Source organism: Eulemur rufifrons, chromosome 3, assembly GCF_041146395.1.
Source record: "Eulemur rufifrons isolate Redbay chromosome 3, OSU_ERuf_1, whole genome shotgun sequence".
Classification (NCBI taxonomy): Eukaryota; Metazoa; Chordata; class Mammalia; order Primates; family Lemuridae; genus Eulemur; species Eulemur rufifrons.
This window is the reverse complement of record NC_090985.1, coordinates 86807553-86824783: the sequence shown is the minus strand read 5'-3', so window position 1 is coordinate 86824783 and position 17231 is coordinate 86807553. Positions and strand designations below refer to the sequence as shown.

Sequence of the window (17231 nt, the reverse complement as noted above, 5' to 3'; positions counted from 1 at the left end):
CAATGTAAATATGTGGAATAACGGCTCTATTATTAAGTACACTGCCTTACATAATAGATATTCTCTTAAAAAGCTGTGTATATAAAATGTATTTTCTGCAAATGATACAGAATTTAATGACCATAGAAAAATCACATTAGAGAAACTTTCAAGTGAATAGTCTCATAAAATGAATTTTCATGTAACAATCTTAATTTTGTTTTGCAAATTTATGTTTTCATATGTTGGGCTTTCGCCAAGTGGAACAGACCTCATCCAGAATTTGAATATGTTCAATATTTTTGAAAGCATATCTATACTTATTTTAGTCTCATTATCTCCCATTGAGGGACAATGGAGGATGAGATGAACTCTTTTAAATGATCTCTTTTAAAAATTTGAATAATATGACAATAATTTTGCAATGAGAATCTATTATCTATGAGCTGACAGGAAATTTCTTTGAGTATTTTCTTTCAAATTCATTTTTCTAGAATAAGTCAACTTTACAAAAATAGTAATTCCAACTTAAATGATTTCTGATATCTAGGTTCCATAATTTATATTTCACACAGTCTACTAAATAGTCCTTACAGAAGTGGAGTCTCAGTGTCCAAAAACCTGTAACTAGCTGCATAGTTTTCCAAAAACCTCTAATGTCAACTTAAATGCCTCATCATCAAATGAAAGACATACTGGTTTTTAACAAAAGCAAAAGTTCTAAAAGTTTTTTAAAAGTCTCTTTTATCTGTAGTTCCTGAAGATAATGGGAAAAAACTATCTAAAAATAGCAACTCTTCCTAGTTAAATGCCTTACATTATTTTAACAGACGTATGGAAAACTCCTAAAACTTGATATCATATAGGCACCAAAATTCCTTTTCTGTCCAAAAAAATGGCCCAAATTTTAAAACTTTCACTTATTCTGTTTCATTGTCATAACAATGTTCTAAGAAAATTCTGATAGACATTACAGAACATTAGCAATAAAGGATGATTATTTTAACCATCTCAAAATTCTGTAAAAATAATAATTTATCCTTTCTACTGGGGCTAATGAATTATTAGTCTTGAGCTAGGATTAAATATAAAATTGACAAAAATTAAAATATAACCTGTATATCATATCAAACGTAATATGAAGGTGAAAACTGACCAACACAAAAATGAATATTTCTAAAATACGTAATGTTGCAACCACAACAATATTTTAACACAGACAACTTGAAAAAAAAGCATCCATTAAATCAGTAAAACATAAAGTACTATCTTTAAGTACTGAATTATTTGAAGATGAAAACAAAAAAATCAGAAACTGGTTTACCTGCATAATACATTCAGATATGGTTGAAAGATTCCCTAATTTAGTTTTGCTAAATCTCTGAAAATATTCTAGAGCCACATGAGTGTTCTATTTCCAAAGATCTTGGGAAAAAACTTTAGGAATATAATACATACATTAGAAAAAAAAGTATAAAGTAAAAATTAATTTTTCAAATATCCTAAAATATAAGCCCCAAAATATACCCTCAATCATCTCTTTTAAAGTACCTAATACTTAAATGCTTTAAAATCATGTAGATGCAGTAAATACCTAGTGCTTTCTTTTAAGATAACCAAATTCATTACAACATACCATATATACAATGGCAAGATTGTTGTGAGGACCAGATTATTAATAATTTAAGAGAGCAAGAACCATTCAGTCAACTAGCACAAGTTCCTTGAGAGCAGGGCCTGGGTCTTATTTCATTTTGCACTCGTAGCACTTACGCAGTGCCTAGTACTTTGTAGGCACATGTTTGCTGAACAGGTGAATTAAAAAAAAAAGTACATGACAATATACAAACATTATTTCACATTCTGGAAAACTTTCCAGTGTAGTTAATAATCTGATTTAACATGAAACAAATAAAAAATCCAATCATAATCTTACATTCTAATGCCTGCACGCAAAACATACCTCAATTTGCATCTTCAGATGTGTCTTGAAGTTTGACAACAGAGTAAGAAATATAGAAAGAGAAAGCTCAAAAACCTCTGGAACAGATGAGACTCCATTTTTTGAGAGTGCAACACAAAGATACTGCTTAATAGCATTAATAAACATCTCATTTGTCCTGAAAACGGGTCCTGCATTCTGCAGAATGGACAGAAGTAACTGCAACGAAAGAATCTTGGATCGTAACTCATGAGACCTAAAATAATAAAAAGAAGGCACAGTACATGGACAAGTTTAGCATTATGGCAATAATGAGTTGTTCCAAAGATATTTCCTGATACCACATAATTTCACAAACTTTTTAAACAGGCGGAACAGAAAACTTACAACATAAAAAAGAAAGTACAATATATGAACAACTTAGCCACTAACAATGGGTACGTACTTCCCCTGATGTTCCCTTGTACTATGTAATTTCACAAACTTTTTAAATGGAAAAAAAATCATTCACAAATATTTAATAAAAATCTACAGCTGCACTGGAAAAGAAAAAATGATTTGAAGATTTATGCCTTGTTCCTTTCTTTTGCAACCATACTTCTTAGAAATTACTATGAACTTCTCAGATTAAGTTCCATACTTAGTATATAGCAGCTCCAATGTATTTTTTCCTAGTTATGCTACTCAAAAATCCTAGACATCAATAAAAAATTGGGGTTGCATTAACAAGTTACAGCACTACCTCAAGCTTACTTTGTCAGTAATCATTTAAAATGATTTAAAATAAGCATAGAGGCTTTTAGAACATTTAAAAATTATCTCAACATTTTTATAATAAAAAGCAGAAAAACATTTTTGGCATAAAATTTTTAATTATATTTCTGACCAATACATTGTGCCATGTTTCTGATCACTATTTAGTATTTTAATTATTTGCTTTTGCAAATATAATTTTTCTCCCATTGAAATTGGCCTCTTAAGCCCAATACACCAAGGACCTTGATCCCACACAACATTTCAAATGCAGGGCACACATAAATGCTCTAGCAGTGGGTTCATTTATTTAAAAAATTTATCCCAAATGCTGTATTCAGTCACATTTATACACTATAGTTAACTGCTCTTGATTTCCATCTTAAAATTTTTATGGTTATAATAAGTGTCAAGTAATTCAAGGAGCTACGTAAATTTGACAAGGAATATTTATTTCAAGTAAATGGATTTCACAAAAAAAATAACTACTTTCTTTGAAAAAAAATGGGAGTCAGTATTATAGCTTATAGTCATATTTCCAAGATGCCTATTCCTCTGAATCTAAAAATATGTACAGCAAATATATAATTACCAAAAAAAATGCTTAGATAAATCAAGTTAGAAAGAGGTAAGACTTGGAATAGCTACAGGAAAATATGGAGTGAACCAAGTATCTCTCCTCTTGTTCTAGCTTGCCAAGGCTTACAAACTGCTACTTCTTCCTAGCCTAGCTCACATTTATAACCTTTTTGCTCAATTCCCACAATAATCAAATCCTTTATCTTACCATTCTCTAATATGCATTTTTATTATATTTTATCTTTGTATCCCTAGCATTTAACAAAATGCATAGTATGTGCTCAAAAAATTAATGGATTTATTCTTCTGTACATCCATTTATTAAGTATCTACTATGTACAAAGCGTTAATGAATGAAGAAATGATTAAATAATTGTCATATGACACAATTATACTTTTGATAGGTAAAAGAGACTGGAAAGTCCAGGTCTGCAGTTTTTCATGGGGTAGTTTCTCAAATTATGGTTCAAGCTTAAAGAATATTTTCTGAATCATCATTTTTAGCAAGGCCAGAAAATAAAAAGAGAAACAAAGATAAAAAAGAAATTATGTAACTACAAAAGCTCATTGATTTTTTTTGGAAAAATCATTCAAGACAGAAAATCATATATTTTCTTTTAGAAAAATAACAGTTTCCAAGGGTGAAAAATTTGATCTCTTTCAGTATTCAATTCAAATTGTTTAACAACCCTGATAGTCAAGTCAAGAAGGTCTTCAAATATAATTTCCTAATATTTGGTTTAATCCCACTAAGTAGGATGATTATAAATTTACATATTTCTCTTAAGAATCTTTTGTAGGGCTGGGCACAGTGGGTCACACCTATAATCCTAGCACTTTGGGAGGCCATGGCAGGAAGATCACTTGAGGCCAGGAGTTGGAGACCAGCCTGAGCAACATAGCAAGACCCTGTCTCTATTTAAAAAAAAAAAAAAAAACCTAAAAAATTAGCTGGGCATGGTGGCACAAGCCTGTAATCCCATCTACTTGGGAGGCTGGGGCAGGAGGTCGCTTGAGCCCCTGAATTTGAGGCTGCAGTGAGCTATGATGACACCACTGCACTGTAGCCCAGGTAACAGAGTGAGACCCTGTCTCCAAAAAAAAAAAAAAAAAGAAAAGAAAAGAAAACAAAGAAAGAAAGAAAAAAAAGAATCCTTTGTAATATTAAAGACTGCAACTTTTCAAAACTAGATCACTCCTTTTTTTCAGGGCTCAATAGTATTCCTCGAAATTCATATATTTTGTGTTCTTTTCAGTTCATTTAAAAAAATTCCCTCTTTTCTGTTTTTAGCATTTTTTCAAATTATATTTTTTCATTTGATTTGAGACAACATCTGAGGCTTTTAAGCTCAGTAACAGTTTTAAAACATGGCAAAAAAAAAAAAAGGCCTTCAGTAATAACACCGAATTCTTTTTTTTTTTTTTTTGAGACAGAGTCTCACTTTGTTGCCCGGGCTAGAGTGAGTGCCGTGGCGTCAGCCTAGCTCACAGCAACCTCAAACTCCTGGGCTTAAGCCATCCTACTGCCTCAGCCTCCCGAGTGGCTGGGACTACAGACATGCACCACCATGCCCGGCTAATTTTTTCTCTATATATTTTTAGTTGGCCATATAATTTCTTTCTATTTTTAGTAGAGACGGGGGTCTCGCTCTTGCTCAGGCAGGTCTTGAACTCCTGACCTCGAGCGATCCACCCGCCTCGGCCTCCCAGAGTGCTAGGATTACAGGCGTGAGCCACCGCGCCCGGCCAATAACACCGAATTCTTAAGTTACTTATTTCTTAAACTAGGTCTTCATCAATTCAGAATGAGATATCAAAATTGTCAATTTTTGAATTAGAAAGCTATTTTTCCCTCATAATGAGAAATTGAAATTTTTAAGAATATATATATATATATATATTTTTTTTTTACCTCTATCACCCAGGCTGAGAGTGCAGTGGTATGATCATTGATCACTGCAGCCTTTAACACCTGGGCTCAAGTGAGCCTTCTGCCTCAGATTCCCCAGTAACTAGGAGCACGGACATGTGTTTCCAGGCCCAGCTAATTTTTAAAAAAAAATATTGATAGAGATGGGGACTTACTATGTTGCCCAGGTTGGTCCTGAACTCCTGGCCTCAAGTGGTCCTCCAGCCTCAGCTTCCCAAAGCACTGGGATTACAACTACGAGCCATCATACCCAGCCTAAAAATATACTCTTATACGGTATATAGGGCATAATCAAGCTTATCTATAACTTTAATCCTTTTTCTGTATAGTTTATATTTCCAAAACACAGAAGACCCAATAAATTATATTTCTGACACTCAGGATTTGAGCTAAACAGATTTTACGATTTTAGGCTTCTGTGCCTAAAAGATGTTTCTCCCTAAACCAGTACAATGTGACAAAATAAAACTATAGAAAATATAACAAATGTAGTTTCTAGAAACTTACAATGTTTTACAGCAACTATTTCTAGTCTTCTTAATTGAAACAACACTGAAACACTCCATAGAGTTTTTTTTTTTTAATTGAAGTAGTGTTGCTTACATTTCCTATGTCAATATCCCTTTCTTAAAGTTACTCAGGTCTTCTCCAAAATTTCTTTCTCCAGAAAGTTTTCCTAAAATTATTATGTGCCAATACATCAAGCTACAACATGAGAGAGGTAAACCGCTCTTATTACTCTCCAATTCAATCCAAGGAGTAATCACATTTGAATCACATGAAATGAAAGATTTGACCATTTATGACTCAGAAAAATTGTACTTTCCTAGGATTTAAACTAATATATTTGATGGAAGTTAGACAAGTGACTCCTATCTCAAAGTACTTCCTGCTCCCTACAGGGAAAGGTATCATCCTCAGGCATTTTGTCAGACCTTAATAAATACATATTAACATTCATTATAACTTTTAAAATGTATTTCTTTTAGGTTTTAGTACCTAAAACCTTTGGACTGGCAGTTTCCAGAAGCCTAGCACAAAGCTGGGAAACAGAGTTACATTAACTACAAAGTTACTTACAATACAGAAATAAGAATTCATCCATTCGTTCATTCAATAATACTTATTGAGCACCTACTATGTACCAGGCACTATTCTATAATGCTCTCATACCCTTTAGGAAATGGTGTAAGCTAATCACTCTACCAGTTTTGGAATTTACTGTTTTTCAATACTTTTTTTTTTTTTTTTTTAGTAAAATACACCCCCCCCAACAAAAAAAAAATTTTTTAAGGTTCTACAGGAAAAGAAGAACAAAAGAAAATCCAAACATCACATTAACAATAAATAAGTTTCAAACCTAAAAACCTCTATTTGTCAATCAAAACAGCTAATGACTTACTTTGGGTCTGGCGGTCCATCTGACAATGGTTTCATTGACAGTTTACACAATGACCTGAATACTAGAAAGGCATCCTTTTGTAAAATATGGGAAAACTTAGCACCAGGTGAAGGTCCTGAAGAATTTCCAGATTCCTAAACAAGTTAAGATACCATGAAAATAAAGACATTTGCCAGCATAAAATCATTTCAGCCATTTAGTATATTGTATTCAATTCACTAACAGGTGGGGTTTCCCCCAACTATTGGAAGGGAAAGCAGTTGAGGAATTTGCCACATTGTTTTTCTTTACTCTAACATGCCATGACCAAATCCAACAATAAATACTTTAAAAAAATGCATTTTTAAAACAATCCTTATTTACTACCAAATAAACTCTTAAATTACTCAGCTCATACTATTATTGATAAAAACCTAACATAACACTGACAAGATACCTATCTCCAAAGGCCCAAATTATGCTTTCTACTACCTGTCATTGGGTGTTTTATGCTTTTGCCCTATTTTATATCTATTCTGGGCAGACATAGGGCAGGGCAATGTTTAAAGTTAACTGCTGAAGGTCAACAAAGCCAGAAGAACCTACTCCTGAATATGGGGCACTGACTTAGGGTGGGACTACCTTATTTAAAAGGTAAGGATAAAAAAACACAAAATGCAGGGTAGTAAGCATGAAGAGAACCTGTCACTACTATGGTACTGATTTCTTTGTCACCCTGAATAAAGGTTAAGATGAAGTTCCCTAGATTTCTAAAAGTTTTCTCACCCTATGATACACGTTAAGTATCCCTTAGCCAAAATACGTGGGATCAGAACTATTTCGGATTTCAGATTTTTTACGGTATTGGATTATTTACATTCTATTGATTGGGCACCCCTAATCCAAAAATCCAAAATCTGAAATGCTCCAATGAGCATTTCTTTGAGCATGACCTTTGAGTGCCCTGTTGGCACTCAAAAAGTTTTGGATTCGGAACATTTTAGATTTCAGATTAGGCATTCCCAACCTATAGAATTATCCTGTGAATATGTGATACGTATGCTCTTTTTTAAGGTAATTTCAATTGGAGGGGTGTGGGGAAGATATGAACACAGATGAGTCATAACTTAGAGTTGAAAAGGTAGCTATCAAAATATAAAGGGAATAAATTGCTGTAATTCATATCAATGAGGAAAAAACCCCCAAGTTTCTTATTTCCCCAGACTAAAATGAATCAGTATCATCAACTGGAAATATTCATGACGAGGTGTTGGTAGCCTATAAATTTGTAAGATTAACAGCACCCTCACCCATTTATACCTGAGTATCATTGGAAGAGACTGACAATCTGTCGTCAGGTAAGGATGGTGTATATGCAACAGAAATTGGTGTTCCTGGAATTCCATTTGCTTGAATATTTTCGCTGTCACTACCATCCTCTATAGCTCCAATGTTGCCATCTGCACTTGCATTTATAGTAGTCCCTTCTCCCATATCTAAAATGATAAGAATAAAAAACATGCAAATATATCTGACTTAACTGAAGTGTATCTAAAAAGCATAGAGTATTTAAAACCAAACAGTGGCAGAAAAGCAATGTGAAGTAAAATATGTATTGGCACCATTTAAAGGTTAGCATACTTATTAGTAAGTATGCATTTCGCACACTTTCAAATACAATCCTTAAGCTGCTCTGGCAATGAAACACACTTAGCTGATAAAAGGCTAACCAGGATGTGCCCAAACAAGCTTACTTTTTAGTCTATATTAGAGTTTACTAAACTGGGTTCTGATGAATGCTAATGTCTTAAAATCTTAAGAATTCCTTGAAAAAATATCCATTGTCAAATCGTTTTAGAACATAGGTTTCTTTATTATAGTCTTTAAGTTGCTAATATGTGCTAAGTTCTCCAAAGAGGATACACATATATAGTATTTCCAAAATTATTTTACCATAAGCACCCTCCCTTTTTATAAGAATACCTATTAATATCTCTAATAACATATCTTCTTTGGAACATAGCTAGAAAAATGATGGCCTACACCACTGAATATTTTTCATTATGTCATTCTGAGTAATCATACTTGCAATTAACATAAACAGAAACAAATGACTTCTGGTAAAACAAACATAGATAATAAAAATAATACCAAGTTCCAGAACTACTCTAGGTGTAATGAAACTATTCCTTTCATGCTACCGACTGAAAGAGGCTGGTATGAGGGAAACATACTACACTGTAAGGAACAGATTCTGGAATACATAAGACCTATGCTTCAATCATGTCTCACCATTTAACTGAATATGTTATTTAATCTTTCCTTTCTTCAGTTTCTTCATCAGCAACAGAGACAATAAGGTCTATGAGGAATCACCAAAACACACACACAATACATAAAAAAAATAACGTGCTTAATAAGAGGTAGCTATTACTAATTTTGTTACTAATTGATAACATGTCTCCAACTTTTGATTAATTCAAGTAATGTGAATGGAGTAGCAGCTTCTGGTTCCCTGTAGCTGCTTTCTGCTCTCCAAATTAAAACACCCCGCAATAGATTAAATTGGCTAAAGTATGTTTTACATTTAAGTATAACATAAAAAAGATATTCAGTAATAAAATACATTTGGAAAACTGAGTTACACAAAACAATTTCTCAGACGACCTTTGGAGCTTTAGTATGCTAATGTTTGATATGCTAAGTACTATTATAGCTTTTATTATCGTATGTATATATTATCTATATAAAGAATGCTTACATACTCTGAAAGGAGTCACAAATGTTAATGATTATAAGAAACTTGAGTTCCTATCTCATTTCTCAAGGTACTTGTTCCAAAACTTTTTCTCTCTGCACCCAACTATATCTCTTCCTGACTTTCTCTCCACTTCTCCTTAACAAATGAGTTCCGCCCTCAACTAAGAATTAGGTAATTTAACATAGACTCCCTCACATTCCCCTGCACTACCATAAAGTTCCTTTACATCTCCAATAATCTTTTTCTTTCCTGTTATTTAATGGGAAAAATATTCCTTTGCATTTCTAAATTAAACCATTCATTTGCCCTCAAATCCAACTCTTCTTGCCTTCAATAGTATCTTCCTCCACTGAATATTTTCTTTTAACATTACATTTTTAATTTTATGCACAAAACCGGATCTTCCCTATTACCCCATAAGCATATTCAAATCTTTTCATTCTGGAAAAAAAAAAAAATTCCTTCAATTCTTGTCACACCTTAGCTATTGTCCATTTTCCTCCCTCTTTATTTCAAATTTCTCAAAGAAATGCTCAATATTACTTGATATTACTTTCCTCCTTCCCTTCTTAGGAAATTTCTCGAAGAAACAAAAACATATTCTGATTTTATTTTCAGGCATTGAAGCCAGACTACCCTGGGCAGCAATCTTTATCAATTCCTAGAAAGTTAACTTAATCTCTCAGTACCTCAGTTTTCTCATTTGTAAAAAGGAGATAATAATAGTACCTACACATCCCAGTGTTTTGGGAAAGATTAAATGAATAAATACAAGCACATAAAATCATTCGGGATACACAGGAAGTACTTAATACAGTTAGATATTATTATTATTCTTTTGTTTTCTCCTCTAATTATCCTCTAAACACAGATGCAGACTTCTATTTTCAAGGTGGCGAATTGAGTCCACTAATTTACCTTCTCCCTTTGACAAATCCCACTGAGATTGTAAGAAAAAATATAAACAAGAGACATAGTCTTTAATAGCACTGAAAACTAAAGAGGATAACAATAGACCATAAACTTTGAGGAATTCCTAGGAAATACAACAGGTTAAGATCAGGGGAAAGGCCACTGTCTATGACTGAACACATGCAAAGGATAGGCCTACCTAAGACATGGTTCAGTTTTACCATGTGGATTCTAAAAGACCCCAAAGCCCACAATGGCAGGTGGTATGAGGAAAGATGCAAATTAAAGAGCTTGGGGGACCATGCCAATGTCTATTAATAGAGCTGCCCGCAGCCATGATCATCTAGACTGTATTTGAGCACTGCCTGTTAATTAAAGGAGAGTATTTGCTTACTAGGTCTCCTAACCTAAGAAGTAGTGTAGGAGGGGAGAGAGCAGGACACCACCTAACTGGGAGTGCTACAATAAACACCAAAGAAAAACCAACTTAACACAGCAGTGAAATCTCCTAAAGTTCTAGGCTCCTTCTCTGTTTCTACTTAACCACTGCTAACTAAAGTACTAATTAAATGAAGGCAGCCTAAGATTCCCTAGTAAAGATTGGGAAAGTGAGACCAAACCAACAAGTTTGAAGATCTCCCTCAGTGTAGAATATATAAAACATTCATATCATGTATCCTAAGCTTCACTTGGCTTTGGTTTGTGCTGATAACATGGTGAGTGAGATGGGCCTATACAGCCCAAGGACCACTAGAGCCACATCTCGAGGCATCTGCTTCTTAGTCAGCTCTCTGCTCAGAAAAGAGGTCTGCCTCTGGATTGCAGTCACCTCAAGAACTCTGGAGAGGAAGGTCTCATGAGAAATGGAAAAGAAATATACATGATTATGGAGAAAGCTCTTTATAGATTGATCAAATCTAGTCCATTTTTCTACAAATAGATAGAAATGTAATGCCTACAGCTCAAAAATGAAGACAAAGCACAACAATCTGAGCAAATGGTGAAATATATTTCATAGCTGGAACAGTTCTAATTAGTACTGTCAGTGATATGTGAAGGAATGTTGCATCAATACATAAGATTAAAGTGTTATGAAAAAGAAGCTCAGGAAAAACGGAGGTCTTGGGAATAAAAATATAATTACTGAAATAAAAAACACATTGGGAAAAGCAATAGAATAGACATTACTAAAAAGTATTCACAAATCCCTTGTAACATTCTCTCTGAATATAGAACCCTAGGACAAAATGATGGAAATTAGAAAAGACTGAAAGAGCAATGAGCGACATGATCTAGAATACTCAACTTCTGTATAGTGTGAAATGTAGAAAGGAAGAATAGAAAAAATGGAGGAGAATTAACAAAGAAATAATAGAAAATATTTCTAGAATAATGCTATAAAAAATCCAAAAGTGATTCCTGATTTAAAAAACAAAAGTAAAGTCACACTCATGCACACATATAATCATATATATACAAAAGACAAAAGTATCTTTTAATAAACTAGAAACAGAAGAAAACCAATGTAACTTAATAAAGAGCATCCTCCAAAAACAATAGCAATCATCAAACTTAATGGTGAAACACAGTAATAATGTTAAGGAAACAAATGAGGTCCTTGCCATTAAAAACATTATTCAACATTTTCTGGAGGTTCTAGACAATGTAATATAACAAAAAGAAACAAAAATGAGGTATAAATACTGTAGAGGAAGAGACAAAGACAAAAATATCATTATTCACCTAGAAAATCCAACATAACCAAATTTAAAACTGTTAGAAATACTGAGAGTTCAGAAGGTGACTAAATAGGAGATAAATATGGAAAAACAAAAATTTTCTATATTCCAATTAAATAAGGGAATGGGAAAAAAAAGCCTAACTAAAATACTATCAAAATTGAACCAAAAAGACAGAAATAATTTAACATGAAATGTGCAAGAACCAAAGGAAGAAAATAAAATTTTAGTGAATGACATAAAAGATTTGACTACATGAACTTTTTATGTTTCTAGACAAGAAGACTCACTGCAAAGAAGATATATCTCCCCAAGTTAATTTATAAGCACAATATAATTCCAATTAACAAATAAGCTTTATTTTTTTAACTTAATAAACAGGTTCTAAAGTTCACCTAAAAAAATACATTCAATAGGTATTTAAAAATAGATGAGGGAGGCCGGGCGCGGTGGCTCACGCCTGTAATTCTAGCACTCTGGGAGGCCGAGGCGGGTGGATCGCTCGAGGTCAGGAGTTCGAGACCTGCCTGAGCAAGAGCGAGACCCCGTCTCTACTAAAAATAGAAAGAAATTATCTGGCCAACTAAAATATATATATACAAAAAATTAGCCAGGCAAGGTGGCGCATGCCTGTAGTCCCAGCTACTCGGGAGGCTGAGGCAGTAGGATCGCTTAAGCCCAGGAGTTTGAGGTTGTTGTGAGCTAGGCTGACGCCACGGCACTCACTCTAGCCCGGGCAACAAAGCAAGACTCTGTCTCAAAAAAAAAAAAAAAAAAAAAAAATCGATGAGGGAGACTTTGACTATAAAGATCAAAACATACTATGAAGCCAAAATATTTTAAATAATTCAACACTGAATAGGACAAACAGTTCAATGTAAATGTACAGAAAAATAATAAAAAAAAAAAATCATTTAGGATTAAATTGGTATCTCAAGTTAATTAGGAAAGGATTATTCTATAGGTTATAATTAGCTATCTAATTTCATACCATATAGAAAAACAAACTAAAGATAAAGAGTTACATTGGCCGGGCGCGGTGGCTCATGCCTGTAATCCTAGCACTCTGGGAGGCTGAGGTGGGTGGATCGCTCAAGGTCAGGAGTTCGAGACCAGCCTGAGCAAGAGTGAGACCCCCGTCTCTACTAAAAATAGAAAGAAATTATCTGGCCAACTAAAATATATATAGAAAAAATTAGCCGGGCATGGTGGCGCATGCCTGTCGTCCCAGCTACTTGGGAGGCTGAGGCAGTAGGATCGCTTAAGCCCAGGAGTTTGAGGTTGCTGTGAGCTAGGCTGATGCCATGGCACTCACGCTAGCCCGGGCAACAGAGTGAGACTCTGTCTCAAAAAAAAAAAAAGAGTTACATTAAAAAGTTGAAAATGATAGTTTCAGAAAAACACATAGAATATTTTTATAATCTTAGGGTAGGGTAAAATCCATTCGAAGTAAGATAAAAAAAAATCACAAAGGAAAAGATGATATTTGTTAAATTTTTGTGTGGTCAAATATCTGCTCAGAAAAATAACAATATAAGTAACGGTAAAAAAGCAAAACAAAACAAAGACTGACCAGAAAAAAAAAATGCACAATACATTGAACAAGGGATAATTTCTTAGTATGAAGAACTGTGAAAAATAAGAATAAAAAACAAACAAACCAAGAAAGAAAAGGGCAAATAGGCAAAAGAGATTAACAGGCAATTCAGAAAAGGATAAATAGCTCAAATATATTCAGTTGGAATATATGAAATTGCCAATCCTTGAATTACAAAAATGACTATTTCCTATGTTTTGATCCTGCAAATAACCAAAGAAATGCAAATTAAAACAATAAGATAAATTCCATCATTAAAGCGACATTACAGCACTGCATTATAAAGTTTAAATGCCCATATACCTTGATCAAGCTATTCCTTCTTTATAAATTTATCCTAAAGAAAAGTGCAAAAAGACGTCTACAGTAAGAATGTGTATCACAGCATTGTTTACAAAAGGCAGAAACCTAGAAATAATCTAAAAGCCAGTATTATTATTTAAATAAATTATGGGCTAGCAATATAATAAAATACAAAGTGACATGACAGGATAGTTATGGAAGGCAGATTATAAAACAGTAAGTACAACACATTCACATTTATATTTAAATACACGTATGGGCATGTATATGGAAAAAATGGTACTAAAAATATTTTTATAGAGCAAAACATTCCATAACAAGATCAAAAGACTCAGGCAAATAGAGAAAATACTTGTAAAATATATCACAGAATCCTAATATATAAAGGATTCTCAGCCAGGCATTGTGCACATGCCTATAATTCCAGCTACCCAGGAGGCTGAGGTAGGAGGATCACTTAAGCCCAGGAATTCAACACTAGTCTGGGCACATGACTTGACGCTGTCTCCAAAAAATACAAATTAAAACCAAACTGAGATACATTTCTCATCTATCAGCAAAAATTCAAAGTCTTACTCTCTACTGGCAACTGTGGAGAAAACGGTAGTCTCATACATTACTCATAAGAGTGCAAAAGAGTACAAACACCTATGAAGAGCAATTCAGCAATAGCTAAGAGATCTTCATATTTATTTACCACTTAACCAAATAATCTCACTTCTAGGAATTCGCCCTGAAATAAACCTCGATAAATATGAAACGATACAGATGCACGAGGTTATTCACTGCAGTGAATTTGTAACAGCAAAACACTGGAAATAACCAAAGTACAATAGGGGACTGGTTGAATAAACTATCATATATCTGTATAATGGAGTATTACCCATAGAGTCATGAGAAAAAAGAAGGAAGAAAATCTCTATCAACTGAAACAGATATTAGGTGAAAAAAGCAAGACACACACACACACACACACACACACACACACATATATATACAGTATCCTACCCAAAAGTATGAGAAAGAAAAGGAAATAAAAATATGTGTATTTGCTTGCTTCTTTTATGTACTCCTTCAAGAGATAAACTAAAAGCCAGTGAAAGTAATTAGCTATAGAAAGTGGGTCAGAAATGGAAGGAGTTGATAGAAGAGTTCTCTGATTAAACAGTTACATAATTTTGACTTTGAATCATGTAAACATTCTTCATGTTTAAAAATAAAATTAAATCAACAGTTAACATAAGTAACTTTTTAAAAACAGTACTCTCACTCTTCATTCTTATTAGGACATATCCTAAGGACACATAGAATTACAGAGAAATCTGAACTTTAACCTACCGGTTTGTTGTTGTTAATGGCATATTTTTGGGAATCTGGGTTTTCAATGTGGGAAAAGGGAGATACAAATAGGAAATGCAGGAAAATGAGGTAAAACCCCATGGTGCTGGACATGAATTGGAACTATCCATATAGACTTGTGATTGAGCATATGTTTCCCTATCTCTGTCCACTGAAAAGGCCTACAAGTAATGATACCTCACTAGCAGTGAGCACTCCTAGTACCCAGATCTTGGTCTCTCAAAACAACTGTCCATTAAAAGGACAAGGACTCCTCGAATAACTAGCTGATTCCAGGGCTGGAGCAAGGGAAAGTTGAAGGTGAATGTGGAACATCTTACTGTTCCACAAATCAAGAAAAAATTCAAAGACTAATGGAATCACATCAAAAGGACATAGGTGGCTGGTCCAAGTGCAGCGGTGTTTACAACTAATTGATCACAACCAGCTACAGATTCCTTTGTTCCTTCTCCACTCCCACAGCTTTACTAACTAGCCTTTTAAAAGAAAAAAAAAAAAAAAAAAGGACATAGGTGCTCACTTGAAGGGATTCCTACTGGCAGATGGGGAATAAAAATAATGATGGTAAAGAATTGTAACATATCCAATAATAAAGGGATTCATGAGCCCACAGTGTTATTTTTTTAAAGGAAGTAGGAGAGCTCTTCTCTACAGAAAAGTGTCAATTAATGTTAGAATTAGAAAATCACTATATTGCAACTCAATGTAACATCTGAGTAAGGCAAGGGTCATTAATGGGTGCTAAAACCACTGAGTGAATGGATCCTGGACTTAAAAAAGAAAAGGAAAAAAGGGATATAAGAGACACATTTTGGAAAAACTGGGAACATTTTTAAATATATGTATATTAGATATTCTTGAAATAGTGTTAATTTTCTTACGTGTGAAGATGGAATTGTGGGCTTGTGAACGACAATGCTTTTAGATGTAGAAAATATATGCTGAGGTATTTAGGGGTGAAATGTCATGATGTATACAAAAAATTTTCAAATGGTTCAGCAAAGACGTGTGTGTATTTAAAGACACATACAGCGAATGTAGCAAAATCATTAATAATTAGTGAATCCAGATAAAGGGCATACTGGTGTTCATTGAACTTTTCTCTAGGTTTGAAATTTTTCTGCAGAAAAATGAAACAACTTTCACTTCATATTCTGTGTTCATCCACATTAGGTGCTGGCAAACTTTTTTTGGTAAAGGACCAGATTGTAAACATTTTAGGCTTTACACGTCATATAATTTTTACTGCAGTGCAACAGCAGCTACCACAGGCACTGTATGAAAACAAATGAGCATGGCTGTGTTACAATAATACTTTACTTACAAAAACAGGCAACACATCAAATTTGGCCCATGGGCCACTATTTGCCAACCCCTTAACTGTATTATTAGATTTTTAAAGAATACACAGGCATGTAATGCTTTCTTTCTTCTCTATGTATTTTTTATTTTAAATTCATACTCCTTAAGATCATGGTGTCTTCTCTACTTTCTACGTTTTCCCACTTGATAATCTTATGGCTTCACTATTAACTGTAACAGAATGATGCCTATCTATAGTGCCTACCTTGATATCTCTAGGCCAGAGTTCTATTTTCCTTTACACATTTCATAAACATTTCCACATGGGTGGCCAACCTGAAGGTCAAATTCAGTATGTCATAAGTAAATATTAGTGTCTTTTCCCCCAAGTAACTTCTCCAACATGATTCAATTCTACCAACAGTACCTCCTGTGCAGAAAAGAGGTAACATAGCAGGCCTGAGACTGCCTATCTTCAGAAAGGGCTACTTCCACAACTGGCCCTTGGGTGGCATGGGGGAACTTGTATTTTGGGAGGGTTCCCACTATTCCTAGAACTAATAAAAGTGGCACACTGTGCCTAGAGTGTTTGTATAAATAGTGTGGTTTGTACTGAACACCAGCTTTTCTTCTGGGAATCTGGAATTTTGGTACATAGTTCTGATCATTTCATTTCTCAATGCTAAAATCTTCA

General features: G+C 33.9%; 1 protein-coding gene across 13 annotated transcripts in view; it reads right to left on the bottom strand.

Moving 5' to 3' along the window:
- ARFGEF1 (ARF guanine nucleotide exchange factor 1) overlaps positions 1–17231 on the bottom strand; it is a 149038-nt gene that overhangs the window by 80530 nt on the left and 51277 nt on the right. For 12 of the 13 annotated variants that reach the window (XR_011233154.1, XM_069465538.1, XM_069465540.1 and 9 more), the window contains 3 exons: positions 7885–8060; positions 6586–6719; positions 1943–2177 (listed from right to left, as the gene is read on the bottom strand). Coding sequence is in view for 12 of the 13 variants with exons in the window: in XM_069465538.1 (XP_069321639.1) it covers positions 1943–2177; positions 6586–6719; positions 7885–8060 (545 nt within the window). In the remaining variant the exon portion in view is untranslated. The remainder of the gene's footprint in view (positions 1–1942; positions 2178–6585; positions 6720–7884; positions 8061–17231) is intronic. The other variant, XM_069465545.1, reaches the window with a different exon arrangement.